At 43.1% G+C, this 14,155-nt stretch overlaps 1 protein-coding gene across 3 annotated transcripts in view; it reads left to right on the top strand.

Annotated features, from left to right (window-relative positions):
• Nucleotides 1-14,155, top strand: part of PLCH1 (phospholipase C eta 1) — a 167,527-nt gene that overhangs the window by 86,055 nt on the left and 67,317 nt on the right. For all 3 annotated transcript variants that reach the window (XM_034782403.1, XM_034782402.1, XM_034782401.1), the window contains 3 exons: nucleotides 952-1,098; nucleotides 5,522-5,765; nucleotides 8,571-8,700. In XM_034782403.1, the coding sequence (XP_034638294.1) occupies nucleotides 952-1,098; nucleotides 5,522-5,765; nucleotides 8,571-8,700 (521 nt within the window). The remainder of the gene's footprint in view (nucleotides 1-951; nucleotides 1,099-5,521; nucleotides 5,766-8,570; nucleotides 8,701-14,155) is intronic.

Below are 14,155 nucleotides of genomic sequence, written 5' to 3'. Positions count from 1 at the left end.
TTCATGGTGAAACAATGGCAGGGTAATGACAAAGTGTAAAAGAGCTTTGGGACCTGATTCTCATCTCACTGGAGTGGTGTGAATTATTAGTAACTCCACAGTTACTACACAGTTACACAGGAGTAAAACTGCTGTAAGATCAGAATCAGGTCTTTAATGTAACAAAATATAAACAATTCAAGTTTACAGGTCAAATTACAGGTAGCAATATCCTGGTAATGTATGTTTTACATTTGGACATTTGCTGCTTCCTTTTTAAAATATACAACCATCCTCCCACTCTGTTAAAATAAAATATGCACATATGCATAATCATGACATGGTGATTCCCTCCATAGTACAAAATACTACAGCTTCTCTTTTGTGATGCTGCTATGAATATATTAATTGTTGGTGTCAATAGATAATATTCCAACCTTAATTTTTGATAAATCCCAACCTAAAAATATTAGTGCTGAATAAGTATAACTTGTTGAACATCTATTTTAAATCATGTTTGTATGCTAGGATTTTATCTGACTGGAATTTACAGACGTAAAAGCAATAGGATGTCTTTGGTGCTCATTGTTTCTGGACCTGAAAACCTGTACATGACATTTGGATTTCTGGTGATGGAAGCAGACTCCCAAGTATTTAAAGAAGCTAAACATTATTCTTTCTTTGAACAGGAATACATGGCTCTCTTGTAGAACCAAGTACCATCTATATATATTAATAATTATTTTGTATTCTAAAGTGATAGATTCAGTTCTCATGCTTGTATAAGATCAGATTTTACAAAGCCTTCTAAAAACTACTCCATTTCCAATTTTATTTTCTTAGATTAATGTTTAATTCCTGTCATACAAGGTGCAAATCAAAGGTTTTACATGGTAGCTAGATGTTGGTAAGCCTTTTTACTAGTGTGACAAAATAGACTTTTAGTTGAATTTGTTCTAATCTTCTTTTCAGTTGAAAGATGTATGAGTGTAATGCAGTCTGGGACTCAGATGATTAAGCTGAAGAGTGGAACAAAAGGGCTAGTACGTCTCTTTTACCTGGATGAACACAGGACTTGCATCAGATGGAGACCGTCCAGAAAAAGTGAAAAGGCTAAAAGTAAAGTCTCTTAATATTTCTTTTAATTGCTTGAACAATTGTGCACTGGAATATGAATTCACATGGTTTATAGAGAAAAACTGTACTTTACAGTGTGTATCTTTCAGTTTATAAACTCTTATTAGTGATACTTGTAAATGTGATATACTTATAAACACTTATTGACCATTTTGCACAATAAATACATTGTGACTGGCACTGTGTTATTGCCAGAAAAAACTAACTTATTTCTGTTAATAGTAGCAATTTAGTAGCATGTTGGCATGCATGCACTGTACAGTACAAAGGCTAGTCTAACCATGTAGTAATATTTTCCAACAAATTACGTTATAGGATAGACCTGGAATAAATTGACCAGGAGGAGAAGACTGTTGGCCTTAGTACATTGTCCTCGTGTGGGAAGATAAGAACCTACAAGTAAATACATCTTCTAAAATAGTCCAGATACTAGCTTAAATCTGTGTAATATCGTATACCCTGATCCAACTCCAGATTTAAAAGAAAAGCTACCAGAAATGTTAAGCTAATTTATGGAAATCCTTATTTTATTAACACATTTAGTGAAAAGGCCACATCACATTTATTTAGAGCCAGATTCCACCTAGACCTTATGCTGGTGCACAGTGTGAATAGAGGGTGTAAGTAGGGTGACCAGATGTCCCGATTTTATAGGGACAGTCCCAATTTTGGGGTCTTTTTCTTATATAGGCTCCTATTACCCCCCCTCTCCCCCCCGATTTTTCACATTTGCTGTCTGGTCACCCTAGGTGTAAGGAGTGTGACGCATGTAAGAGCCAAGCAGATATCCAGTCCCTGCACTCTGTCTGTTTATAAACACTGCTTCAACTGGAGTTTGGAAAAAACATCCTGGAAATATTTCTGCTGGCTTAAGGTTTCATGACAGCTTGCTTGTGGACCAGATTGAATCTGACAGCATCAGGTGACATGCCTACAGCATGTTTTTGCTGTTATGTAAGAACAGATGGGACAAGCGAATTTGGCATTATTGAACCTTAAAGCGCAGTTCTGCCCTGAAAAGTGACTATAAAAATGGTACTGAGGGGTTCCACGTATATTGTCTCTCCTTGAGTGCTATTTAAAATGCACTAAGTTTCCAAGTGAAATTATGTGTCATTTCAATTGCCAGCCCTGCAAATTCAGTTTAAATGGAATGTCAGGCGGGGTTATTCCATTTTGCACATCATCGCCACTAACAACAATTTGGCAGGCTACGTTAAATCAAATACACCCATGTATTCCCATTGTTTTCAGATTATTTTCTTGGTGATACCTATGGGTTTGCCTAGGTGTAAGTAATTGGAATTTAGTGAATTATCTGTTGATGATGCACAAGAAGAAATAGAATCCAGCTTGTGTTCTGTTAACTGTGTTTGCTCTACAGGGCAAGCAGGAGTAAAAACCAATAAAACAACTGATTTTCATCACTCAATGACTATGAATGGGGATGCACAAGGAGCAGATCTGTTGTGTAAAAAGATGCCAATTTTACATAGCCACTTTTCAGTGTAGAACCACACTGTAGGGCTGGGTGACGGCAGCTGAGTACATTTGAAAAAAGATGCTTCAAGTTCCTATGGCAGGGCTTCAGGTGTCTCTAGCAACACTGGAAAATAGCCCTGACTGATCCACACATGGACTGGCATTCATGTTGCCTTCATCCTCCTCTGAGGCATCAGTGAGGTCTTTGGGTGGGAAAGAGCCATGATAAGTAGTTGTACAAATAATATTTTTTAAATGATTTCATAAACATAAAAGCACATACTATTTTAAAATGCCTCCCTAATCCATTTTGTTTCTCTCCTGCTCCAAATTTAAACAAGACCCTTTGTCAATGAGGTATTGTTATAAATATTACAAAAACAGGGACCCAGGTGAAACCAATTGGCTTAGTCTCATTTCAGCTAAGATGGAGGTGTTTGGCAAGGGAAAGTGTTTTTAGGAACTCAGTTGAGGCGATCTTCTCACTTATTCTCAAAATGGTTCTCAGTCAAGGAGTTTTACTGGACTCATTGCTCCCTGCTTCTTGGCTCCCATATAGCAACAGTGGCCAAAAACACCTTCTGTTATCTACAGCTGGTCAAGAGACTGCATCCTTTCCTTTCAAAGGTAGACCTTGTTGTGACACTCAGGACCTTCTTCACCTCAGGGCTATGCTAATTTGCTATGCTTGGGAGTCACTTGGAAGTTTCAGCTAGTACAGAATGTGGCATGCCTGCCTTATGTGAAGGACAGACCGCTTAGACCATATTACATCAGTCTTGTGTGTCATTCATTTGCTGTCAGTTAAAGGTGCTGGCTGCCATCACGAAAGCCATATGTGGTCAATCTCCAGATATCAGCTCTGCCCCTATGCCCCATCATAGCACCTACTTACAGAAGGGACACTTTGCCTATCTGACCCCAAAAGTAGAGCTCACATTAACTGGTGGTAGGATGAGGTCAGTAGTGGAGCTTCAGCTCTGGAATGTGTTCCCGTCAAAAATCTGAACCAGAACCCTTTTGCAGTGTGATGTGTTGTAAATCTTTATGCTCAAGCTTTGTAGGTACAGTTGAGTCCCCTGGCTAGTAGTCTGCCATCCTTAGTCCTTTCAAGGGAGTTAGTTTGGCTGCTGCAATATGCTGAGAAGTGTTCACTTCCCATTTTGGGGTAGGTGATACTTCTGTTGATCTAAGTGATGCAAAGTGCGCTACATAGAGTATGGAGATGGGCATCTTATAAATGTAGGTAATAGTCAATAATATATTTTTTTTAAACCTAGCGCACCAAACTAAGCACTGACTTCACCCTGGGGAGCTCCATTGACCTCCTTGTGCACAGTGTGTAAGTCATTGCTGTATTTTGTCTATAATTTTCCAAGTATTTCAGTTAAAAGGAAACACTGCTTCTTTAATTAAACAGAGAACACAATTCAGGCTGATGTGAAAATGCTGACCCAAATTTACATGAATCATAAATAAACTCATGGGAGCGTGTATGACTTGGTTAGATGACAAAGTACGGCCATCACTATTTTATTTTAATATTACAAGACTCTACAGTCAGTTAGAGAAAGGCAGTCCATTTAAAATGTTGCTCTGTATTCTTTGATCTATCCCTACGTAACAAATATCTGGAATAATGGACTGCCCACACTGTTTGTCCAACTGTATAATTGTAGGGGAGTAGCAGAGTTATGAAGAATGCAGCTGTTCCTTGAAATTGCAAAAATGACCCAGTCATTAAAGTAATAGTACCTGTCAATGTATTGAAAATACCTTTTTATGATTGATTCTTGCATCATTGCTGTACAGATTAGGAGCTGCAGTTGGAGTGTTCAAGTAAGGTGGACAGTGAAGAGCATGGAGTCTGAGTGACAGGGTTTAGATGTCTTAGGTGTTACCTTGGGATGATACTCCCAATCTAGTTTAGTAGAAAGGAACCTGCCTACTTTAAAAGCTTCTTCTCCGGCTGCTCTTCTTTAGGAAGGGCTAGTTACTTTTGAAGCAACCTAGCATTATTAATTTGGATTGTTCTCTGGAAGGATGACAGAGAAAAGCCTGCTTAATTTCTTTGCCAGATACCAAATGAAATCTAGGTCTTTTCTAACTGCTTCGAAGTAAATTTGAACATAGTGGTGTTTTCTGTTTCTATAAATATTATTTATTTTTCAATTATTTCATGACGTTCGTTATTGATTTAAACAATTATCCTGCTCCAACCCTTCTAAACAAAAATAGGGAACCTAAATTGTGCCTACTGGAACTAGTGTTTTACTTAGTAAAAGGTAAGTAATTAGGTCTGGTGTTGCCACTAAGGCTTGATAGTTAGTAAAAAACAGGGAAACATTACAGGTAATAACACATTTGGTGTTTTCATATCAGAGGGCCAGTTTGTGATAGTTAAGTATTGTCCTGTTTCTGGAACTGTGTGAGGCAATACTTCCCCTACAGGAGCACTAGGATATCTCCATGAGCGCTATGCCACTGCTGAGAAGCACAACTGCTTTGATCTCTCTTGGGATGGTATATAGTGCATATCCCTTCTGTGACTGTTCATGTCTGCTGGCTGGTGGAAAACAGTATGGTGGTGGAGGGTGGCAATGCCCCATCTATTCCCTGCCCCTTCTGCAGTGACTTGCACTCCATGGGCATTTCAGGAAATAGATCCTACACTCAGGAGATCGCTGGCACTGTCAGTTTTGCTGTTCAGGAATGCAAGTCAGGGGGAAGCTCCTTGCACACACACCCCTGCACCTGTACAAGGGCAAGCCGGTGACCCAAACTGCCCTTTCAGTGTGAAGGCTTATGACTTTACCTTTATTTAAAAACACTAACTCTGACAAATATAGAAGAATGTGAAAATGCAAAGAAACTGGATGAACATCCAAGCAGCTTAATTTTTCTGTTCCCCTTTTCCTTGCAGTTGTAATTGATTCAATTTACAAAGTGACAGAAGGCCGACAGTCTGAAATATTCCATCGCCATACCGAGGGGAACTTTGACCCAAGTTGCTGCTTTACCATTTACCATGGTAACCACATGGAGTCACTAGACCTGATCACCTCTAATCCAGAGGAGGCTCGCACCTGGATCACAGGACTTAAGTATTTGATGGCTGGAATAAGTGATGAGGATTCTCTTGCTAAACGACAAAGAACTCATGATCAATATCCTTTCAAGGACATTAGCTCTGGCTTTCATTTAGGTATTTCTGGTTTGTTTTATGTGGTTTGGTGTTATGGTTACACTCCACCTCCCACTCGGGACAACTGAAGTTTTGCCATTGATTGCATTGGGAACAAATCAGGTCACTGGTTTGTAACATTATTGTTACAAATTGGGAATATTTTTAAATTTTGCCACTGGCTTTGTACAATTTTTGAAAAGTTTTTCATTTCCTAAAATCAGCAGTTGGAAAACTGATCTTTATTTTCATCTTTGTACAAAGTTAGGGACTGACTGAAACTCTTGAGGCGTTCAACATTATCAGTCTGCATTGAGGGTGCTCAGCACGTCTCAGCAGATGCTCACATCTTACAGGAGTGGAGAGGGTTTCATTTTAGGGGAAAGATCATGTTAACTTTAAATCACAATGAGACATGTAGGAGATTGTGGAGATTGAGGCTACCAGCTGGGGAAGGATGGAGGGAAACGGATGAGGAGTGGAAGAGTCAGTTGTTGATGATAAATCACAGAAAACTGCATTCAAATAACATTAAACCTATAAGATAGAAATATACAGGTGATGGTAAAATTTACATAGTCACAGTGGAGCTGTTTCTAGATGTTTTTGATTAAATGTTTTGGGTTTTCTTGTTAAAAAAGTGACTTCACTGACTAAAAAATGTTTCATTTTCCAAAAATATCTCAAAACAACAAATGTTTGAGGAAAAAAACACAACATTTTAATTTTTTTTTTCATGTGGAAAATGCCTACCTCTTAGTTTTATACTCCCCTCCCCTCCTTTTCCTCTAGAAAAATGGAGGGAAAGTTTTTTAAAATGTTAAAAAGTGAAAGAAAGTAGCCTTCACTTTTAAAAGTACACTTTCTCTAAGTGAGAGAAAATTATGCAAAGTAACACTTGGATTTTTTTTCCAATGGGAAAAAAAATTTAAAAAATTAGATTTTTTTTCTTCTTCACACAGTCTCATTATTTTATTGCGCTATCCCTTTCTCCAAAATGAAAATGTTTTCAAAAATTTGTCAAACAAAAATACAGTCACTTCATTTTGTTTGTTTGTTTTTAATTGGAAACCTCCCCCCCCTCAAACCCTAGTTTTGACCAGCGTTCCTTGTTTGCTTTGCACTTTGTTTATAGGAGTAAGTTGGATAAACAAAGGAAGGACAAAAGGTCCAATCCTGCTTGGCTACTCTTATGAATATTATTATAATTTATTATTTGTGTAGTGCCATTGGTCTCCAAGGCTCGTCACAGACTTGTTGTAAGACAAGGTGCCGGCCTCAGAGAGTTGACAATCTAACGTTGAAAGTAATGCAAGCTGGATTGCTTCAGTGTGACATGCATTTTGCTAGCTCCAGGGCTTTTTGTTTCATATTATTAATTTTTAAATTGGTTATAAAAGAAGATAATGAGGTGGGGCATGAGAGCAGGAGTGCGTGCTAGTGTGAATGTCTAGTAGAAAGAAGTGAGGATGTAGGGTCTGATCCAATGAGAAGACTCCCCTTGACTTCAAAGAGCTTTGAATCAGACTTTTATGTTTTAGACTTAAGCGTTTTCGACTTATGCAGGTATGTAAGCTGTGATCATGATGCCCCCAATTCAGGGAAACACTTAAGAACATGACTAACTTTATGCTTTGAAGCTCGTGCTCTTAATTATGAAGAACCATTTTAGTGATCAGAATGTTATTTATATAAGTCTGTCTCGTGAAACGCTCTTGCCTAGTGCTGCAGTCGAAGAACACATCTGCCTTGTGTATCTGCTAAAGCAGACAGCACTTGCCTCCTGCCTAATACCTAGATTGATGACCAAATTGTGCCTGCTAGGCACTAGACTGTAAGGGCTAGGATGCGCCACACAAGTCTAGAGTAGCACCGAGAGAGGGATTGTGTATCAGGGAGCACCCTCCTTCCCTGAACTCCACAGCGCATATAGATTACATGTGGACATAGGACGGTGCAGCTTATTTCCCCCAAGTATGTCTGACTCCCTCTGTGCTCTGCAGTGACGGTGGGGTGGGATGGGGAGGAAAGGGTGGGAATGAAAGAGAAAGGAAATATATAGAGGGTGAAGGAAACATGATAGAGGGGAGAGGAGACCTAAGGAGATGAGTTTACAGTGATGGCGGAATGGAGAAGAAGCTTTCAGAAGAAGGAAGAATTGAAAATATAAAGGTGAAATAGCAGCATGAAGAAACTAAAGCTTAAACTTAGAGGAGAGAGAGGATGGAAAAACAAGAGCTGTTAATTTTTTAATAACGGTCTTATTGAAATTGCAGTCTTGTAGTTATCTGCTTAGACTAATTTCACTGTGTGTCATCTTTATTCCATGCTCTCGCACTAAATGAATTTTGTCACTGATACACATGTTCATTGAGCAAGACTCCTGGTGGTACACATCATGAGCCAAATACATCCCTGGACTGGCTCCAATGACATCATAATTCTGATCCCAGTTACACCAGTGTAAATCTGGAATAACTCAATGGAAATCAAGAGAGTTACACTAATGTGTACACTAATGCTGTGAGGTCAGCATCTGGTCTATTGACTCCAGAGAAATTACACCAGGGGTGAATTTATCCCAGAGTGTTGAAGTGGACACAGTTTTGATGCAAACTGTGGGCCATATTCTATTACTTTGGGACAAATTTTGCCACCGTTACTTATATTGTGGGACTGATTGGTATATGTCATATTTGGCAAGGCTGGCAGAACCTGGCCCTTTGTAATTCTCCAAGATAAAAACATTCATTTTAAGTAGTTTAACCTTTCCTTAGTATATTTGCACCTGGGTGAAACAGACCTTTGAGGAAGCTGATAAGAATGGAGATGGCTTGTTGAATATTGAAGAGATCCACCAGTTGATGCATAAACTGAATGTCAATCTGCCCCGCAGAAAAGTGCGACAGATGTTCCAGGTCAGTGTACTTTTCACACAGTGCAATATTTTGTTTGTAAATGCATATTGCCTTCTTGGAGAAAAGCTTGAGGTTACTGACAAAAGTGGGTATTTTTAAAGATTAATGAGCAAACAGTTCCATTTCATTGTTGTTATATAAGTGAAGAGGAGGAGAGAACATTGTGCTATGTGATTTCACCCTTTAGCTCTAGCTAGGTTGTTGACATTGGGCAAAAGCCCCCAGGCCAGGAATTTTCACAGCTGATTAATTACAGTCTTGATAGAAAAGTTGTATTATTTTGAGGTACATGTCTCTCACTGTATGCCATTCCATAAGTAGTTTATTTGAAATTAATGGTCCTACTTATGTAGTAAAGTACTTCTGAATGTGAATAGGGGTGGCAGAATGAAGTCTTCAGTTAGGTTTTCAACATTACTCCACCCCCTCGCCTGTCTTCCAAAAAACAATGTCTCATTAACAGTAAGAGAAAACCCGTGTGTAGTGAGTAAGGGGAGCAAGAGGTTGAAAAGGGAGTTGAAAGAGGCAAGGAGGAGGTGGGATCATGATGCAGAGAGAACAGTCTGCCCTATTCTAATGCATGGAGCAGATTGCATTCAACACGCATGCCCAGAGGAGCCCAACCGGAGATTTTGCCTGCCTGAGGCACAATCTCCCCAATGCATAAATCCAAGCACCCAGGGCTGTGGCATAGGTGCCATGATTCATAGATTATAAGGCCAGAAAGGACCATTGTGGTCAGGACTTCCCTGAATTCCTGTTTGAACTAGAGGATTTATCTAGCCCTTAATGAATTAAGTGGCCTCACAAACACCTGTGAGGTAGGTAAATATTATTTGCATTTTACAGACGGACAAAATAAGGTGCTGAGAGGTGAAGTAATTTGCCCAGGGTCAGACAGTGAATCCATCGGACACTAGACTATTAGGGGGCAGCATGGAGCATCCATTGGGAAGCCAGAAATAGAATCCAGGAGTTGGAACTTCTAAGTTCACTGTCCTCTCTTGTAGCCCACAGAATTTCTCTTGGTGCATGTTGCTTGCACTGTATCACTTTTAACTTCATATAGATATACATACCTCATGATGAAGGGCCCAGCACACACAAACTGTAGGAAGAACACACAGTTTGGGGCACCATTTGTTCTCATCATTCTGTACCTAAATTTGCTCTTATCCTAGTGTAAATGCAAAGTGGATCTGCTACCTAATATAGAAGTGCTTGAAATTTTTTTCATAGAAGGAAATGACAATTTTTGCAGAAACTTCTGTTTTTAAATTAAAGTTACCAGAACTGATTTTTTTTTTCCACTCTGAAATTTTCTGAGAATTTATTTACCATTGTTTGACCATCCCTAATATTTACACGATTGGAAATGAAAGATGCTAAAGATGTATTGGGTACAGCAAGAGCAAAACAAAATGCAAAAACCAAAATTATGGGCCAAAATCCAGACCACTGCACAAAACAGAAGTTGTTTAAGATCCTAGAACCCAAAAATGTGCCTGATCTTCTGGGGTACAATCAGCATTGCTCAGCTGTAAGCCTTGGAATGCATAGTACGCTCCATGGCTGTGCAAAGCCTGGGAAACTTATGGCCTAGCTAGCAGCTATAGAGAAAATTTAGACTGAATTGTGCCCCCAAATCATAAATCATCTTTGGGTATGTGTAGACTTTAAAATGACCAAACAAATCCTAATTGTTACCTTGTAAAAATGTAAAAATCATTTCCTTCTCCACTTATGTGCTAAGATCTGAGTTTATGGATTTAGATAGCAGCAACACTAACTCCTAACATAGTGTAATATAGGGATTCTCAAACTTCATTGCTCTGCAACCGCCCTTCTGACAACAAAAATTACTACATGACCCCAGGAGGGGGGGCCGAAGCCTGAGCTTGCCTGAGCACCGCCCCGGGGGGCGGGGGAGGGGGGGAAGCCAAAGCCTGAGCCCCACCACCTTGAGTGCGGAAGGGATCAAAACCGAAGCCCAATGACCTCCGCTCCAGCCAGGGGGCTTGTAACCTGATCCCTGCCATCCAGGGCTGAATCCCTCCAGCTTGGCTTGGGCCCTGAGCAGCAGGACCGGCTTTAGGAAGTGCGGGGCCCAATTCGAACATTTTCGGCAGGGCCCCAGCAGGGATGACTAAAAAAAATAAAACACATAAAAAAACCCCTTTCATTTCTTCCACGTATCATTTACTTTCCATAACTATATAAATAATAACAAAATTATATATTATGTACATTGCTGGCTGGAGGCAGGGCAGAGGCTGACTGGCGGTAGGGTCTGGCTGGAGGCAGGGCAGGGGGTGCAGCAGGGGCTGGCTGCAGGCATGTGGGCAGGGCACGGGGTGTGGGGCTGGCTGCAGACAGGGACTAGCTGCAGGTGGGCAGGGCATGGGGTGCGGGGCTGGCTGCAGGCGGGGCAGGAGAAGTGGGGCTGGCTGGAGACGGGCTGGTGCGGGCAGAGCAGGGGGTGTGGGCTGGAGGCAGGGCAGTGGGTGCAGCAGGGGCTGGCCGCAGGCATGGCGTGCGGGGCTGGCTGGAGACGGGCTGGTGCGGGCAGAGCAGGGGGTGTGGGGCTGGAGGCAGGGCAGGGGGTGCAGCAGGGGCTGGCTGCCACTGCGGGCAGGGCAGGGGGTGCGGTGTGTGGGGCTGGTGCAAGCAGCGGGTGCAGCAGGGGCAGGGCAGGGGCTCCGCTGCTTCTACCGTCCTGGCCCTTTAAATAGCCGAGGGAGCCTTGGGGAAGCAGCGGGGCTCCCGTGGCTATTTAAAGGGCCGGGGCAGTGGAAGCAAGGGGAGCCCCGGGCCCTTTAAATAGCCCCCAGAGCCCCGCAGCCCTACTCCAGGGCTCCAGAAGTGGAGCTCTGGTGGCAATTCAAAGGGCCTGCGGCTCCAGCCCCTGCTGGGAGCCACAGGCCCTTTAAATTGCCCCCTGGGGAAGCTGGCTGCCCTGGTATGGCGTACCGGCGGCAGCAAGGGCGCAGGGCCCTCTTGGGCGCGGGGCCCGATTCAGGGGAATTGCCTGTTGATTCAGGGGAATCGCCTGAATCGGCCTAAAGCCAGCCCTGCTGAGCAGTGGTGAACTGGAGCTGGTTCGCACCGGTTAGCACAAACCGATTGTTAAATTTAGAAGCCGGTGTAGAACCGGTTGTTAAAGGGGTGAGCAAACTCCGGCCCGTGGAACCATCCTGTCTGGCCTGCCTGAACTTCTGGCTGGGGAGGCTCCCCGGCCCCTCCCCTGCCTTCCCCCCTCTCGCAGAGGCTCAGCATGCCGTGCCACTGGCGCCAGCGCTCTGGACGCTCCTGGGCAGCTCTGCAGCTCCTGCCACTTTGAGCGCCATGGTAAAGGGGTGCGGCTGCGAGCTCCAGCGGGCCGTGTGGCATCCATACACGCTGCCCTGAGCAGCATGGTAAGGGGACCAGGCTGGGGCTGGGAGGAGGGGTTGGATAAGGGGCAGGGAGCGGTTGGAGGTGGTAGAGGTTTTGGGAGGGCGGTCGGGATGGGGAACGGGGGTGGGGTTGGGTAAGGGGTGGGGTTCTGGGGGGCAGTTAGGGTGGCGGAGTCTAGGGAGGGGGTAGTCAGGAGACAAGGAGCGGGGGATGTTGATGGGTTGCAGGTTCTGAGGGGGGCAGTCGGGGGCAGGACGTGGGTGGGGGTCAGATGGGGGGGGACAGGCTGTTTTGGGAGACACAGCCTTCCCTACCCAGCCCCCGGTACAATTTTGCAACCCCAATGTTCAGGGCCGGCTTTAGGAATTGCAGGGCCCGATTCGAACAGTTTCGATGGGGCCCCGGCAGGGATGACTGAAAAAAAAAAGATGTGGGGCTTGTACTCACCGGGTGGCGCTCTGAGTCTTCAGCGGCACTTCGGCGGCGGGTCCTTCACTCGCTCCGGGTCCTCAGCAGCACTGAAGGACCTGCCACCGAAGTGCCACCGAAGACCTGGAGTGAGTGACGGACCCACCGCCGAAGTGCCGCTCAAGACCCGGTAGGGAACCGATTGTTAAGATTTTGGCAGCTCATCACTGGCCCTGAGCCCCAGCAAGTCTAAGCCAGCCCTGGCAATGCCATTAAAATGGGGTTGTGACCCACTTTGGAGTCCCGACCCACAGTTTGAGAACCACTGGTGTAATGAATGCAGCTCCCTGTGATTCCTTAGGTTTTACTAATGCTGCAGCTGCAAGAGAAACAGAGAATTGTGAAGACACGTATTGACAGGCAAAAGCCTTTTAGTTCCATTTCAAATGGAAAAGAAATATCTAGGGATGTAACATAATCTCATTAACAGGCAACCTTTTTATAACCCAGAGCCATCTATTATTTTGATTTCAAAAACAGGTTGAATTTTTTTCCCTTTGTTGCTGCCAGCCTATATCTGGGTTCATATCATAGACCTTGCAGAAATGGTTAGAACCCTTAGTGTTGATGAAAGAATGAAGTTTTGAAAGATTATCCTGTTATTAGACTGGCTTGGGGACCAGGCATATAGCCCTTATTTCTCAAATCATCCTTATTCATGCAAGGGGTCCAGTGGGCTTCCAGTATCACCAGATTTATACATGATAAAGGATAGACACTGTGCCAAATTCTCAGTCCTGAATCAGGCAGCTTTGTGCTGTTCAGGTGATCCGAAGCAGCTAGAAATCTGTCCTAAATGATTCCTCCTGACAGAGTTGGGCTCTGTGCCGCCTGTTCCCAGTTTTCACTTGCACCACTGAAGATGTGCACCTTTGTTTTGATTATGTAGACTTAAATAGTAAAACTATGCCGGACAGATAAGCTGCTACCCAGAATCCAGGAAATATTAGAGGTATGTGATCCAGGTAAATCTTGCCACGAGGCATTCATGAGTGAGGACACCAGAAGCTGACTACAGGGAATTGACTGATAGCCTGACTAGAAGATTTCAAATTTGCCATCAGACATAGGTCTGGGAAAGTTAACCCCAGTACAGTTTCCTTTTCCCAGCACCACTGAATATGGAGGATTATATATTGCAGAGCAAAAGCATCCAGGAGACAACTGGTCTGTAAGGAAAGAGTGGTGTCGAGCCACGGAATTCCGAGGCTGTATTTTTAATGCTGATGTTTACTTATAAAGAGTACAGTGTTATTCATAGCCTAGAAATGTGTTTAAAACAAATGGTAAATTGAATGCTTTGTTCAAAGGGAAAGTGAAAATGGAAGGTGTAGTTCCAAACTGGATGACTGGGGGTGCTGTTCTCTGTAGTTCCAGGCTGGCTGATCAAGCAGCTTCACTCTGGCAAGTATGAGAGTGGGTGGAGGAAGGAAAAGCTGACCCCAGAATAAAAAGGATCGGCAGTGAGGTTAGAGTTGCCAACCCTCCAGGATTGTCCTGGAGTTTCCAGGAATTAAAGATTAATATTCAATTAAATATTATGTCATGTGATAACCTCCAGGAATATGTCCAGCCAGAATTTGCAACCCTA

The sequence above is a fragment of the Trachemys scripta genome, chromosome 9, assembly GCF_013100865.1.
Source record: "Trachemys scripta elegans isolate TJP31775 chromosome 9, CAS_Tse_1.0, whole genome shotgun sequence".
In the NCBI taxonomy this organism is placed as follows: Eukaryota; Metazoa; Chordata; order Testudines; family Emydidae; genus Trachemys; species Trachemys scripta.
The sequence above is the reverse complement of the archived record's forward strand: the minus strand, read 5'-3'. Positions and strand labels throughout refer to the sequence as shown.